The sequence below is a fragment of the Montipora foliosa genome, chromosome 9 (assembly GCF_036669935.1).
Source record: "Montipora foliosa isolate CH-2021 chromosome 9, ASM3666993v2, whole genome shotgun sequence".
NCBI classification, from domain to species: domain Eukaryota; kingdom Metazoa; phylum Cnidaria; class Anthozoa; order Scleractinia; family Acroporidae; genus Montipora; species Montipora foliosa.
Genome location: NC_090877.1, coordinates 24,959,117 through 24,975,573, shown reverse-complemented (window position 1 = coordinate 24,975,573; position 16,457 = coordinate 24,959,117). Strand labels below are relative to the sequence as shown.

The window sequence follows — 16,457 nt, the reverse complement described above, 5'->3', positions numbered from 1 at the left end:
AACGATTTTCCGAATTTGTTAAAAACCAACCAGATGAGAATGGCGCTTTACCCTGCATTCCATCCTGTAAACCACGCTTAATTCATGAGAAAGGGCCTGGAAACGAAACAATCCTCATGAATTCCGGGAAATTCGTTTCCACACCCTTTTTCACGATTTTAGCACCCTTTACAGGATGGAATGCAAGGTAAAGCGCTATTCACATCCGGTTGGCTTTTAACAAATTCGGAAAATCGCTTACCTTTATGCCACGATCATGCCTTCCGGACTTTTTTGGCTAAATGGTAACCACATATTGTTGTCTTGCTTATTTTATACAATTATGGCTTGCTTAAGATGGTATTTGATTCTTTGTGAATGGTTGTGGATTTTTTTGAGGTGGTTGTAGATGGTTGTAAATTTTTTTGAAGTGGTTGTAGGTGGTTTTGGAAGGTTTTAGGTCGTTCCATGTTTTAGTGTCTACGAAGTTGAGGCATTGAGTTAGGTGACGCAACATGTGATAAATATTTTTTCACAAAATTGCTCAGAATTGAAAAATATCCTCTCAGAAGACAAGAACATTCTAAAAGCTTATTCTATGCAAAAAGTAGGTTTTTGGAGGCAATTTTGAGAGTGGAAAACAAGTTAATGGCCGAGGGTATAGATACATCACATGGAATAACTACCGGTAATCATGTCTATGCAAAAAAAGGATGCTAACCTCTAATTGACTTGAAAATCTTTTACAATTGCCATAAAAACCATCCCGATGTCTTTGCTAGGCTTTAAAGAAGCCCCATGTTATTTTTTCCCTGTATTTTTCCCCTCCAGACTGGTCACCATCACTGTCTTCGCTCAAGGATGATCTTTGGAATACCTCAGATTGACACATCAATTCAACTGATTTTGATAAAAACTGGCCAGTGATTGGATAATTAATATAATAAACACCCATTCTGCCAAATTAAATGGAAGGAAACAGAAGAAACGCAACTTTTCTATGAAGTTTTCAATTTTCCCAACTCAAGAGCCTGAAAGAAAGGTCAAGTCTCCCCCTTCCAACCTGGTCCACATTTTCATAGCCTGGGTGATGGCAACTTTTACATGTCACTCACAACAACCCCAGGATTAGAGCAGTTACATGTATGTCCAGATGTGCTCCTAGTAGTGATGTAGAACCTTTAACAGCTAAACACAAACAACCAATTATCACTGGTATCTGGGTTTTTTCTGGGTTAGGGTTATCCCAAGTCTGTTAACAGGAACCTTACGAAAGAACGACAACGACAACACCAATGATAACATTTTCTAAAAATATTATTTCCCATTATTGTAATGATTTTGTTATAACTTCAAGTCGTTTTGGAATGGAGATTGTTTCTTAATATTGTGGGAATAAAATTGGCTTGAATGGTGTGGTTGTCTGGGAAGAAAATCAGAAATATTTCGTCAGGTTCTCACATCCTCTTCACAACCTCAAATTTTGTCAATTTGCATCATTGTCAGGATGAGGATGGCGAAGACATGTACCAAAATGCAAAACACACGTGCAGGGAACGCAGAGCCTTGTTTTTGCTCATTAAGTCCTAATGTTTATCTTGGGAACGAAAAGGTAGAGGAATGCATTGTGACATTATTGCATTGTATTTCTGGACCCAAGTGATGCTGAAGTTGAGGGGAAAAATAATGGTATGCTTTATGAACCTTACAAGTTATCAAAATAATACTGACAAGCATCTACTGAGATGCCTTTCTGGACAAACTGGCCCTGGATAACTTATCCGGTGGACCCAGTTTCAAAAAATAACCTTCTGTTACGCCTTGTTGGCTCAACTACTAAGTGTATTGACTGTGGTTATACTCAAGGTAACATGCCACAATAAGGAAATCATTCCACAAATTGAAACCATTGGTTAGTTGAGAGTCCATTGGATGATGATGGGCTTTGAAATGTCAAAAAGCAACACAAGGTGTTAACAGGAGTTTTCCCATAAGACTGTCACAAAGTACAAGCCAGAGAAAATAAATTTAAAGTTCACCTAACCTCAAATGATGATTCTTACTGACCTAAATCTTTCCTCCTTCGACAAGCATATCTTACCATTTTCACTTTTTGTGCCAAAAAGTTACGCAAGTCAGCAAAAATGGCCGTAATTTTGACCCACAACCGAGCTGAAAGAGGCATGGGTCTATTCTATATTTGACTTCACAAACTGCCATGCAATTAAAATGTAAAGATCTTGAAAATGTGATTCCAAAACAGTTTGTGACAGTTACTGTTTGCCTTAATAATATCAATTCTTTATTAACAAGAGAAACAAGTTCAAGGCATCATGAACACAAGTACAGAGCACTCTTCAGGGTTTCGACCATAGTTAATCTAAGAATTGTATGATCAGGCATTACAAAAAACAGCCCAGATAGCTACTGCAGTTGAGTACCATGTTTAATGAGTGAGTTTTCGTTAACTATTTGGATTGCTGTCAAGTTCAGCAACAGGTCGTTTGAGTTGGTGTTGTCTTTTTTAGGTTCACATCAGCAATATCAATGTCACATTCCTCGTAGTTATCTCTAGACCATATTTTAAATTTGTGCCAAGGTAGATCTCTTTGCCGGCTGCACATCCTCGTTGGGAAATCTTGGTTTGTCAACTGTGTTAAAAGCTCCTCAGCACAAGGATCTACCAATGCATTTGCTGTCAGTTCTTCAATAACAACTTTATAGTTGGACAAGTCAACAAAATTAGCAGAAATAGCCAGAGAATCTTCCAAGTTTTCTACTCTGTGCGGACAGCCACAAGGGACAAAGAGAAGTTCCCCAGGCTGTAAAGTACATTGTTTAGCAGTTGCTGTGCACAGTAATGGATGCTTATCAAAGTCAGGATCGCTCAGGTCCACATCAAATACAAGGTCCATTGAATTCTCATAGTGTGGATAGAGCAGTGGTGTGTCTTCTCGGCTGAAAAACGTCCACCTACCAAAAACAAAGAAGTTGTCACACAATGGTGATCATAGACTTAAAAATCCTTTTTCTTTGTTTTGTGGAGTGTGTCCTACATGTAGTTTTACATTCCGACATTAAATCACTTGATTAGTAGGAACTCGGGAGGCAATTAGACAAGGTCACCTTTAAGTTGAAAGAAAAGGTTTTTTTTTACCCTGCCTGGCATTTTTCTTCTGGACTAGAAAAAAGGAAATTTTATTTAAGTGTCTAGTCATTCTAGCACTGGAGCGCTAATTGGGGACACTGTAAACTGAAATCAACAAATCAATGCAAATCAAATGTTGGTTTTTGAGGAGAGGTGAAATCCCGAGTACCCAGAAAACAACCTCTGCAGAGTAGAGAACCAACAAACTCAACCCACACGATGCCAAGTCTGGAAATCAAACCCAGGTCACATTGATGGGAGGTGAGTGCTCTCACCACTGCGCCATTCCCTGCACCCAAGAGAGGCTCATTGTTAAGCTTTTTAATAACGTTATTTCCTCTCTTATAACATAATCTGACAAGCTTACTAGCTCTTAACCTTTTTGTGCCTTGAAAAAGGGCCATCCAAAAGTTTGAACCAAATGCATCAACATGAAGGTCGCTGTGTACACCCTGGGGTGCAATAAACAAGCTTGGCCAGCTGTCCTTATATAGAGATCCAGAAGCTGTTCTTTGTAAAAAATCTCCAGCAAAATATTTAGGAATCACAAGTTCTCTGGCCAGTTCAGGTGCATGAGTTGGTATACTCCAGTCAAACAGATATAAGGGTTCTTGAAGTGTTCCCAAAGAATCAATAAAATCTGATATCTTCATGCTACAAGCAGACTCCAGCTTGGCCCACTCAGTTGATTCTTTCACCACTCTTTTTAAGGGGGCTGTTTTCTCTCCAGCAATCTGTTAACAAAGTCAAAAGATGTCTGGACAGTTAATGGCGTAGATAAGAAGCACACTCAAGTCTCCGTAGCTAGTATCACATCCCATCGCACCCTGTCACTCACTGCCTGGTATACTTCCTCATTAAATTGGTCAAAATACATGTTATTAGCTTACACACTCTGCTACGGTGTTTCCAGAGTGCCTGGAAAGCACCTTAGTTTCCAACAATGTCAGAGCAGCCATGTTGGTGTCCCTAAACAAGGTTGGTATCCTGATCTTATCCTCTCGGAATTGAATTATTGTTCCTTGAGCACATGTTAGATGTGAGATGGCAAAAAGCCAACATGGCCCATAGCACTGAGTTGGCCATAACCAATACTATAATCAATAAGTGCGAATGGAATAATAATAATTAAACTCTGAACTGTTCAGTTTTACAAAACAACACAAAGTTGTTTCAATAAAGCAAAGCGACTGCAATCAGTTAACAGAACAGAGAACCTAGGGACTAGGGTGCACCAATCAGAACGCTGGAACACAATATCCGAGATTAGTATAATTACATAGGTGATCTGGGGTGAAATCAGGCTTTTTAGCATAGGGGGTTTGGTGAAAGGGGGTCAGCTTTGGCAACCCCCCTGTAGGGAGTTTCCAGGGGCATTCTTTGGAAATGCAATTTCCAACACTCTAAGGCATAGTCAACATGTTTTAATATCTCATTTTTTTAAGTCAAAAAATATAATATCAAATTTAACAAAGCTGCATAAAAATGATGCAAATTTGCATTTAAAGTTTATTTGTTTTTTTTTTTTTAATGGTGAAAACGTTTTCACTTTATTGAGAAGCAGAGGCTTAACTTGGTTTTGAATTTATTGCATTTAAGATTGACTGTATTCATTTTATATTTTTACAAGTTTTTATGCTAGCTGTTTAATTTTGGGGGTTCCAACAAATTTTTTTTGTTTGCATAAAGAAGGCTAACAAAATCTGTATCTTGCTTAGTTCGCATTTTTTAGCGTTAAAATTGATTTTTCGGTCCTATGTTTCTGACAGCAAGTCGAAAAATAAATCTCCCATCCAGATACTAACCCCACCGGACACGGTTAACTTCAGTGAACTTTTGCCGTGGAAAAGCTGTCAGACGCTCAGAGTACACGCTTAAAGAAGTTGAATTAGCAAACTTCATGTCAGCCTTGAGGCCATTGTTTTTGATTCCCTTTTAATTTTTTCAATCCTTCTGGGTTTATTATTTTACTAGTAGCTGCATGTCTTCTCTGGGGGCTATTTGCCTAAGACATCTACCATGCCACTATAATGATACCAGAACAATATAGAGTACAAGTAGAGCTACATATAGGCCACTTTGGAAAATACCATAATACTCTTTGTTTGTCCCCCCAAATTTTGCATAATAATTGTTTCCAGTTTCTCTTCGGACTTACAATGGTCCCAAGAGAAAACAAAAACAATGCTTATGCAAAATTTGGGGGGGGGGGGGGTGAGCAAACAAAGAGTATTATGGTATTTTCCAAAGTGGCCTACAGTGTAGTGTGTAACTTGAATCTCCTGGAAAACAAAATGCAGCTCAGTGGACAGTTATGGAATAAAGCACTGTGTCAAGTTACTGCACTACCAAACGTACGCAATGCGTGCCTATTTTTTTCAAAATGGCCAGTCGAGGTGACACACCTCGTCTAACTCTGACATAATAAATTATGTAAACAAAACACTGTCCACGTGACCCAGGTGTTCGGCAGCGTCTCGCGATATGAAAGATGGCAGGTCTTCATGGGCGGCTCATTTTTTACTACCTCTGTTTCTTAGTACATTTGATTGGGTTAACTTATCACCTATCCGAAATAAACTTTGAAAGTCACCAAACCTACGGGGGAAGATTCAAGTTCTTGACATTTATAAACATGCTGTTGCAGTTCGTGTACTTCAACATGGCAGCTGTCACGGGGTTTCACGAGCTTCTCAAAAAGCGAAAGAGCGATGTTTTCGCGTCAGTTTGCGACTTCACGTTCGCCTGTTTCGTATTTCCAATCGCTTTGACCGTCAGTATTTTATTCTGGGGTTTATACGCAGCGGATCCACACTCTTGTCAAACGCCCGAAGAAGCGAAATTCATTCCTGCGTGGTTGAATCACTACATGCACAGCTTCCCATTTGTTACCGCAATCCAGGGTGCATTTAGTTTAGGGTACGCCGAAGATCTTCGGCGTGGGTTTTAAAATTTTGCGGCGTACCGGCGTGCGATCAACAAAATGTCGGCGTACTGAAGCGAGTGATAAAGGCAATATTTGGCGTAGTGTGCTACCAATGGCGTAGACTTGTGGCCTATTCGGCGTACATTTTAAAAGCCCTCGGCGTACCTTCGGCGTGGGGTCTATGCGGAATGCACCCTGGACCGCAATGTGCGAATTGTGGCTTATCGAGCACAAATACCCGCCAAGAACGAAAGGATTGTTGTCTGTATTAGCATTTGGAGTGGCTTATACGGCCTGGGTTCTTTGGGTGGCATTTGCGAGCGACATTTGGGTGTATCCATTCTTGGAAAAGATGAGTTGGACTGCCATAGCTGCCTTCTTTACTTGTGCACTTTCCTTTTCCTCGTTGCTATACCTATTTGGAGAAGGGATTGCCATACGCAGATGGCAACAAGAGGATTCACTGGAAAAGAAAAATCTGTAGTTTGTACACAAAGTAAAAACTATGAGTGACGTTTTTCATTTGCGTGACTGAGAAGTTGTTAGCGTGACGTGTAGCAGCGTGCTAAAAGTGACTGTTTTTAATTTTTGAAAATAATATTGTTAACGTTTAAAGTCTAAAGACGTATCTCAAGAAAATAGATTTCGTGAAATGTTACTTTTACCTTGACTCATGCATCATCACAATGAAATTATACATGCATGTGTATGGCAAACCCTTTTAGTTTTAAAGTGTGAAACCCACAATACATTATTATTACTAGAAGTAATCTCGGATTATTGAAGTGCATTTGACAGTCACTTAGCCTATGTTTCCGTTGGGTTCCAAGCTAGAAAACTAAGCATGTGACAAAAAGAGACTTGTCAGATCCAGATCAATACGTGAGCGAAAATCCACGCAAGGGTGCCCTTGCAAGCAACAAAAGAATCTTCAGGGTGGCTATTTTGGTGTCCCTTACAGAGAAAAATCTTGATTCCTTTAGGCAAGACCACACAATCACCCATTCTGAACAAAACTAGGACACATTCTCCTTTGATCAAAGGCAATTATTATTATAATTATTATAATTATATATTATTGCAGAGACTTGCTTAAGGTTCTGGCTGAAGATGAAAGGAATGGTTTATCGGAGTTATGTAAGATTGGCAATGTTATGTGGGAGTGAGACATGGTGTCTGAGGGAAAATGGCAATTTTGAGAAGGGCCGAGAGAGCATGGTGAGAGCAATGTGTGGTGCAAAACTGATGGAGAAGAAGAGGACAGAGGACCTAATGGAGATGTTAGGATTAAAGGAAATAGTGGTTCAGATGGCAAAGGCAAATGGAGTGAGATGGTACGGGCATGTGTTGAGGAGGGATGATAAGCATTTTCTGAGAAAAGCGTTGGAGTTTGAAGTGAAGGGCAAGAGGAAGCGAGGACTACCAAAGAAGATGTGGAAGATGCAAGTGGAGAAGGAGAGCAAGAGTGTTGGATTGGAGAAAAAGGATGCCATGAATCGAGTGAGAAGGAGAGTGGGAGAGATTGCTGCCAAAGTGGGGTAAATCTGGCCACCCCCGTCTAGGGGGATAAACCCGGATCAATATTGGTATGATGATGATGATGATGATTATTATTATCACCATCTTGGATAACAGTTGCACTGAAGGTGCTGGTGTTTTTGTGTTTTATTTCCTCTGTCTATTTGTTCCCGAGATTACAGCCTTCTGCATGTTATGGAGAACTCCCTTACTCTTACTCCTGACCAACTCCTTCAGCTCGACTTCTAAGTCTCGGCATCATCCCCCTAATACGTCCATTATGATATTATATTCGAAATGCTGTTTCCTAGTTTCGAAATGCTGTTCATTAGGAAACTTAAACCTTCTCTCAATGTACAAAGTGACTCCATTAATGCAAAACTTTTTACTTAATTTTTATTGTTTTCTATTGTATTTTATTCTTATTCTCATACATATTTTCTATTGTACATTAGTTCCTATTGTTTACTTATCTTATATATACTTGTTTAATTTTTATTCATTTTGACTTGAGAATGACATTATGTGAACGTCGAAACGTCGTCAAACTTTTTTTAAAATGTTTTTAAATCAAAATTTTTTATCGCTAAACCTTTTAATCAAATGCATCATTATTATTATTATCATTATTATTATTATTGTCAGTGTCATTCTATAACTTATTATTTATTATCTTAAATTATTACTGCTTTGATGGACCACACAATGTTGTTGAAGTTTATTTTTGAATGAAGACAATACATCTTTTGGATGAGACTTCATCCATCATCAGTTGTACAGTGAGAAATAAAATGAAAATATGCAATAAATAGTATAACAAAGTGAGATATTAATTAATGAGAATGATTAAGGATGAAGGTGCAGACCAAAAAAAGAGAGTAAGACTACCAGTATTAATTTTAAGCTAAGAAAGGAAACTAATTGGTATGAATCAGGATTAGTGCGCACTCTGGTAGACTGAACGTTTTAATAAGATCAACAATACTTGGGCTGGCTTTCACCTTGACATAAATAACCTTACCAAGACGTTAAAGAGGAATTTGTTCCTTTCTAACATCATCAAGAATGTTGTTAGAAAATTTCTCAACAATCACTTCACTTCTGATTCCTCTCAGGGTGGTACTCATAAGGACAATAATATTATTGTTTGTTTTTTAAATCACCGTACATAGGTCCTTTTTCTAACACTGACCTAGTTGGTGTTTACCCTTGTAATATCAGGAGTCGGTTTGGGGTCAAGGATCCTATCCCTACGGATTTACAATCACGGATCAAGAACTTAAACAAGAAAACTGTATTAAATTACTTGGAGTTTCCATTGACGATAAACTTAATTTTCATGAACATATTGCTAGCCTATGCCACAAAATTAGTCAACAAATTAGAGTGTACTTTACACATTCAAATGCCTTTATCCCATTTGATGCCAAATTAAAGTTATACAATTCCTTTATTGTTTCACATCTTAATTACTGTTCTACTGTGTGGCACTTTTGTTCATAAATTGATGCAGATAAGCTTGAAAAATTAAACAAATGAGCATTACAGAGTGTCTTTCAAAATAAGGATAAGAACTATCAATCATTATTTATGATTGTAACTTACTTTATTTACATCTCTCGGGTACAATAAATACGTGTATTATTGTTGTTGTTGTTGTTGATGGCCACTGACCACAGTGTAGAAGGCTTTAAAATGTTGTCTTTCTTGTGTATAAAGCACTTAATGATGTAGCTATATCATACATTAGGGATCTCTTCTTTTTACGTGCCACACCATATGATCTCACAGCATCACATGGACTTAAATCTATTACTAGATACTTAGGGCCAAACTTATGGAATTCTCTTAAAGATAATATTAGATTATCTCAGGACTTAAGTTCTGTTAATCTTTAATCTGAGTTTCAGCTTTAGTAGTATTTGCTCACTCAAACTAGCACCAGTGTGCTATATATTGTCAGTGAGTTTGAATAAAGATTATAAAGATTCTTGACTAATCTTTCTATTCTATAGGTTTTTATGTGCAGGCTGTAGTGCCTGTTATGTTGGTGAAACCAACAGACACTTTGCCACTCACATCCGCGAACATCTCTCCTCTGACAAACATTCCCATATCTTTAAACACCTGAGTTCTGAAAATTGTCGCTGTCTTTGTTCAGAAGATTGTAAAAATTCTCAATTCTGCTTCCACAAGCTTCCAATTGAAAATCAAGGAAGCCATGCACATCACTCTGTGGGAGCAGCTGTCTTTAAGTAGTTTTACTCTTTTTTCTTTGGTTTGCGCCTTCTTCCTTAATTTTTCTCTTTAATAACTCACTTTGTTATACTATTTATTGCATATTTTCATTTTATTTCTCACTGTACAACTGACGATGGCTGATGTCTCATCCGAAACATGTATTGTCTTCATTCAAATATCAACTTCAAAAACATTGTGTGGTTCATCAAAGCAATAACCTACTTCGTGCGGCTACGAAGCCTTGGCATTATTATTATTATTATTATTATTATTAGTAGTAGTATTATTATTATTGTCAGTGCCATTCTATAGCTTTTGTTAGCATTAATGACCTTCTTCTCCCTTCCTATTAAAAGATGTACATTTGCACTGCCAATGAGGTATGTTTGCAAGCTCTGCACTAGTGTCGCAGAGGTCATAAGTTCAAAATCATTACGGCTTACTCATAACTGCAGTTCAAATTTTCAAGTTCAAGTTTATTGTTTTGCCTCTGTACAGAGCATAGTATTTAAAGTATTTTAAAAAGATAATGGTGAGGAAGCCCAAAGGAAACCACTGGGCTTGTGATAGATAGGCCCTGTCAAATAATTAATTAACCCACTGACTCCTGGGGGTTCCCCCATTGACGGGTAAAATCATCTGGTGTTAGACATTTGAAGTAAAATACTAATTATGACAGGTTTAGGCCGGTTTAGGGGTGAATGGGTAAATATATGAAGTAGTAACAGAAGTATACATGTCAGATTATAGGAAGAGCTACTTAACAGTATATTAAGAAACATTAAAATATACTAGATAAATGTAACATCCTCTCCACAGATTTATGACAACCTCACAAAATGACCTGAGCTCCCAGTTTGTGTTGAAAATTTGAATAATAATAATAATAATAATAACAGTGCTCGACCTTAGCGGTAAGTCCACTAGTCCTGGACTAGTGCAAAATGCTTCTGGACTAGTAGAAACTTAGAACCACTAGTCACAGGACCAGTAACTAATTTGTAATTAGTTTCTGTAATGTCTAAAAAAAATACATTAGGTGAAAAACAAAATACACGTCTTGTAAATGTTGTTTCGATGCGTTCCTCACAACGTTTCGATCACGAAAACAGATAGTCCAAATGCGAGGACTGAGGCGAGAAGACTAAACAAACTCCCAGCCCACCATCTTTGTCTAGACTGCCAGTGTTCTTATCATGAAGAGATTAGAGGCCTAATTTTTATAGTTCTAACAACAGAGATACAACAACAACAACAACATCTTTATTTCTTACATTAAATATACAAATATCACACCACCTGCAAATAGCAAGGCTAATCGAGGCAGGTGGTGTGTAGACGGCGTAAGATTTATTACGAATAGTTGAAGTGAAAAAAAGTACCATATTTATGATAAAAAAAGTCAGTCACAAGAGAAATTGAGATAAGAAAATCGAGGCAGCTATTTAGACAAGCGGGGGCTAATATTTTTTAAAATCGGAGATTATCGTGTTTAGGTCAGCATATCTATCCTGAACTTCAAATATTTTCAACAAAATTGTATGAACTTTTTCCTTAAAGAGAGATTTTGAAGAATTTTGTAAATTTTCAGGTATACTATTCCAAATTTTGGCTCCCATAATAGAAAACGAATCATTTTTCTGATTTAGCCTAGAGTGGCTAATGTAATAATTTCCAGAAGAGGAGGAGCGAGTGCTGTAAGAGTGGATTTGTTGAGTAGGAATAAAGAGATGTGAAATATTATAAGGGGCAGTGTTATTGTAAACATCAAACATTAAAACCGAAGAAAGCTTCATTAAAATAGAGCATTGTAATAGGCATAATGTTAGAGTGAAGAAAGTAAGGGACGGCATGAGAGCGGAAAGGTGCGAAGTTAATTAGGCGCACAGCTCTCTTTTGTAATGTAAGGATCGAGTTTCTCCAAATGAGTTTTTGCAGCCTGGCCCCAGGCAACGAGGCCATAAGAAAGATACGGGAAGATTAAAGAATTGTAAATCCTGTGTCTTAGGAGGAACAAAATGTCTTAATTTAGATAATATCCCGATGTTTCTACTAATTTTTAGCGCAACATAGTTAATATGATGTTTCCACGAAAGATGGTTGTCAATCATGACCCCTAGATATTTGACATACTCTTTACGTTCAAGGTTAAAACATTTATTTACACGGCTATCAAGAATTTTAATATTGACGTCGTAATTTAAGCGCTTCTGGTAAGGATGAAAAATTATATACTTAGTTAGTTTTCTTGACATCAAGTGATAGTTTATTTGCAGTTAGCCAGTCGACAATTTTAAGTAACTCATCATTCATTACAGTTTCAAGGGATCTCAGATTTTTATTTGCATACAAAAGGTTGGTGTCATCCAAGAATAAAAAGAATTCCAATTTGTTTGATGCTTTACATATATCATTCACATAAATGAGAAAGAGCAAAGGCCCACTAGTACACTCCCTTGCGGGACACCACACAAGGTATTTTGTTTTTCAGATACGTGTGAACAGAGATTATCCAAACAAACACCATAAAGAGGGTAGTGGAGACGCAGAAAAGACATTGGAGACAAAAGAGAGCAAGAGCAAAGAAGCGACTAAGAAATCTTCATATGATCAAGAGGATCGAACCATTAAAGTCAGGCATTTCCACCCTGAATGGAAAAACACTTTTCCTTGGGTTATTTACAAAGATGGCGAAAAGATATTGCAAATAATGTTGCCATGCTGATATCAGGAAGGACTACCAGAGATTTACTCAGGACTAGTAAATTTTCAGTTCAAGTAGTCCCAAGGTCAAGCACTGAATAATACTTTACTGGTGGAGCACTGCAACAGTGTCTCAGACTTCATGGACCCAAATCCTGTTTCCTCTTATTACTGACTGTCATACTATATAAATTATATATGTCCGCTTTAAAAAGACATTTAATCTAGTTACGAGTGAATTTTAAAGTTTGGCTACTTGAATATGTTCATCACTATGCTCTGGTAGGAATTTCAGCCCAAGCTTTGGACAAAAACAAGGTGGGATACAGTTTACTAGTAGACTATATGTACTAGTTTACTAGAAACAATTTTTCACAAGTAACTATGGTAACCTTAGACTTGAGACCAAACCAGAATTTAAAATAAAAATGTTTAGTCTTTAGAATGCACAGGCTCTTTAATTACCTTTTTAATGTGCTGGAAAGTCCAAGAAACAGAGGTCAGTTTTTCAACTACACCAGTAATTATCACAGGGATGCCAGGCACACAGTACTCAAACAGGAACTCCTTGCAACTTAATGTGCTGTAATGACGGCGATTCACCTGAAAAACAATTTGCTGTGTATTCAGTACAAGTAATTTCAATGCTTCTTAACCAGTGAATAAGAGGGAAATAGTAATGGGAAGACCAAACAGATTCTTCCATGTTTAGTAAACACCCTTCAAGTTTCAACTCCCTGATTAACTTCTTTGCATTCTCATAAACTCACTTATGACAGATGACAACTCACCCCTGTTGGCACAGGCATGTTATACTTGACAGACGAACATTTTGCAAGCTTCTCCTGCAGGCTTATTCTTTTCTCTTCAAGAATTTTAGACTGTTTTACCTTCAAATGAAGCCACGCTATGTTCTTATCTTGTGGATTCAACGCAGTAGCAATGTTGAGAGAATCCAAAGCAGATGATGTGTCTTGTAGCAAGTCATAATAAGATGCTAATGAAGAATGTTGGGCAGCACTTCCAGGTTTCAAAGCTATCTGGGTCTTTAAGGCTTCAATCCTCCTTTTCAAAAATGCCCTCCCTTCAGGGAGGCTGTCAAACAATGGGAAAAAGGAAAAAAGGAAAGGAAAGGAACTTTATTTAAGTGTCTAGTGCAGGAGCAGTAATTGGAGACACTGTACACAAAAGTCAACAAATTAACACAAATCAATTCAAATGTTGGTTTTTGAGGAGAGAGGGAAACCAGAGTACCTGGAGAAAAACCTCTCGGTACAGAGAAGAGAACCAACAAACTCAACCCACACATGAAACAACTGTGGGAATCAGACCGAGGCCACATTGGTGGGAGAGGAGTGCTCTCACCATTGCGCTGTCCCTGGGAATAGTTAGAGCTCTAACTTAACATCTATTATGGGAAAGAATATCGGAACAGTAAGTCTGTGAACCATTATGTGTGGAGTAAAAGCCTCAACCATCTTAAAAACTGTGATGTTTTTGGCAGAACATAACCAGACCTGATAATAGGCTATTACTTTTAAAACTATTTTGAAAACAATATTATCTTATAAAAATATACCCATGACATTTCACTGATTCTTTTAATTCCAAGAGGATAGAAGTAAGCCATTGAATATCGTTCTATAAAAGAATGCACCATTGGGACCTACAGACAGGGCCGTAGGTTCTACCAATGTTGAGTGACTCAGTACTATGGTTGAACTCAGAATTAGGTGTTTTTACCCCTGCGTTGTGTTGTCTGTCCTTCCATATATTCATGCATGGGTTGGGTGCCTGTGGGTGAGATCAAATATGGATGCATAGTAGCTGCCAGAGTCACCTTACAGGCTGCACATCAGTGGGGTGCAAAATTTGCAGACTACAGGTCTACCACAGACTGTAAATTTACACCACTAGTACTGAAGATATTCTTAAGAGTGACACCATCAACGATATTCCCTCATTCCCAGGATTCTAAGAAAATAAGAATGTTACGCACACAAAATTACATCGGCCTTGTTCCCTCGTCCAGCAAGTCAGAATTCACAGATCTATAGTAATAATAATAATAATAATAATAATAACAATGTAATAACTTTTAAATTGAAGATTGGATTGTTTAAATTCCCGCCCCCTCGGGCCAAAATAGTGTTCAAATGCCCTACCCAGTCGTCGGATTTGTCTGTCTGTCCCCAACTTTTGAAGACCTTTTTTGTAAGCCAATAGCTCACAAATGCTATAATTATCTCTTCCTTTACACTCTTCCATCTTGTCCAAACACGTGTTTTATGGCTGTTAGTGACTTTGGCACCCGAAAAAAAAAATCATTTAAAACCTGACTCTTCCTGTTCAATTTTCCCCACCCCATGCAGGCAAAGGTCAAATTCCGCACTCCCTGGGCACAGAAGATAGTCAAATGCCTGGGGTTTGCCTGGCGGGGAGGGGGGATGTTAAAGTTTCGATTTGATAGGCACATTAACTCAGTCGATAGATCATTTTCACTGTCACCCAACAAAAATTGAAACCATTCAATGAAATAAGCCAAAGACTTGGAATGTTGTAGGAGACAATTCGTAAATCACCTCACCACTTCTCAAGCCTGTGTACTACAGCGTTATTGAGTTATTTGTCAAAACGTTTCACGCAACTTTATAGAGCTTATAATCCAGGAAACTCAAGTTCATCACCTCGATCTCGCCCTTTGGCGAGGTAGTGGTTCCAATGGACGTATTGCGTGACAAGTTACATTTTATACAAAAGAATGTATATGGTGTGACAAGTTTTATTGCAACAAGTTTTAATATAGCGTGACAAGTTTTATATTTTCAAAAAAGTTTTATATTTTCAAACATGTTTTATATACAGCATGACAAGTTTATATTTTGTAGCAAGTTTTATGTATAAGCTAAGATGTTTAAATATTTAAAGACCAATAAGTTTTATATACTTAATTTATATTTAAAGAAGTATTTTTGATACAAACGGCATTCCACATAAACATGCCCAACATCAACATATAACATATCAAAAACATTATACTAGTAAAAACTAGCTAAGACTTACACTAAATTTTGTTATATACTAACAAATATTAGTATCACCCAACTAGTGGACTAATGCAAATACTGCATTTTGATTAGCTACGCTACTAGAGGACTATTAGTAATAGTCCTCGAGTAGCGAAAAGCATGACGCTTTCTTTCCTTTTATTCCCAAATCAATATATTTTCAACTTGCATTTGCTAACTTTATCATTGCCTTTTCTGTCCGACTAGTTGGATGATACTAAAACAATTAGACCCTTCGCACTCAAGGGCCACGGGTCAATAGCCCATTCGGCTTCGCCTCATGGGCTATTGACCCGTAGCCCTTGCGGGCTACGGGTCTAATAGACCACTTTCGATATATTAAAATTCAGTCCTAAACAAAAGGCATCATCTCGAGGCTCTGGGGAATAAATATAAGGATTTGTATGAGTTTATTCCCCAGAGCCTCGAGATGATGTCTTTTGTTTAGGACTGAATTTTAATATATCGAAAGTGGGCTATTGTTAATTATTTTGTTTATTCAAGAAGAGGACTGGGTCGGGACTCTTGCCTCAGCACTTATACCTACCAGGCAACAAATTTAAGCAGTGTGTTTGGATTATTTGACTTTGGTAACCTTGTAAACTCGGATATGTTCCTTTCTTTCTGTCTTCTCCTCCACCATCTTGCCAGAGCAGGCCGGGCCCACAAAACGAGCTCATCTGGATCGTCCTCGCGTGAACTCTCACGGCCTTCTTTTAATCCAGCTGGTTCGTCTCGATCAAATCTCGGTCGCTTCTTTTCGACACATCTTTCCAATTCACAACTATCGTTCGTTGGAGGCCATTCACTGAGGTATTCTCTATCATTCGTTGACTCGGTTTCCTTTGGACGAGCAGCATTTGCCATCATGGCA

The 16,457-nt window shown here is 37.8% G+C and overlaps 2 protein-coding genes across 3 annotated transcripts; one reads left to right on the top strand and one right to left on the bottom strand.

Moving 5' to 3' along the window:
• Nucleotides 1-2,252: 2,252 nt before the first annotated feature.
• LOC137970054 (lysine-specific demethylase 8-like) lies at nt 2,253-16,457 on the bottom strand. Of its 2 annotated transcripts, none has more exons than XM_068816511.1 (5): nt 16,131-16,457; nt 13,307-13,610; nt 12,981-13,118; nt 3,506-3,861; nt 2,253-2,952 (listed from the first exon to the last, which is right to left on the bottom strand). In XM_068816511.1, exons 1-5 carry the CDS (start codon nt 16,451-16,453, stop codon nt 2,469-2,471), a joined length of 1,605 nt encoding a protein of 534 aa, XP_068672612.1. In that variant the 5' UTR covers nt 16,454-16,457; the 3' UTR covers nt 2,253-2,468. The 2 variants fall into 2 exon arrangements, with proteins under 2 accessions (XP_068672612.1, XP_068672613.1); XM_068816512.1 differs by having other exon boundaries at nt 13,406-13,610; nt 16,131-16,456.
• Nucleotides 5,561-6,854, top strand: LOC137970055 (androgen-induced gene 1 protein-like). The gene is made up of 2 exons (XM_068816513.1): nt 5,561-6,021; nt 6,260-6,854. The coding sequence occupies exons 1-2, from the start codon at nt 5,619-5,621 to the stop codon at nt 6,535-6,537; spliced, it is 681 nt and encodes a 226-aa protein (XP_068672614.1). The 5' UTR covers nt 5,561-5,618; the 3' UTR covers nt 6,538-6,854.

Coding starts and splice junctions, on each gene's coding strand:
- LOC137970055 (XM_068816513.1), top strand. CDS start 5,619: ATGGCAGGTCTTCATGGGCGGCTCATTTTTTACTACCTCTGTTTCTTA. Junction 6,022..6,259: donor CAGCTTCCCATTTGTTACCG/CAATCCAGGGTG, acceptor CCTGGACCGCAA/TGTGCGAATTGTGGCTTATC.
- LOC137970054 (XM_068816511.1), bottom strand. CDS start 16,453: ATGATGGCAAATGCTGCTCGTCCAAAGGAAACCGAGTCAACGAATGAT. Junction 3,862..12,980: donor CTTTCCAGCACATTAAAAAG/GTAATTAAAGAG, acceptor CTTTGTTAACAG/ATTGCTGGAGAGAAAACAGC. Junction 2,953..3,505: donor CTTTTTCAAGGCACAAAAAG/GTTAAGAGCTAG, acceptor TGTTTTTGGTAG/GTGGACGTTTTTCAGCCGAG.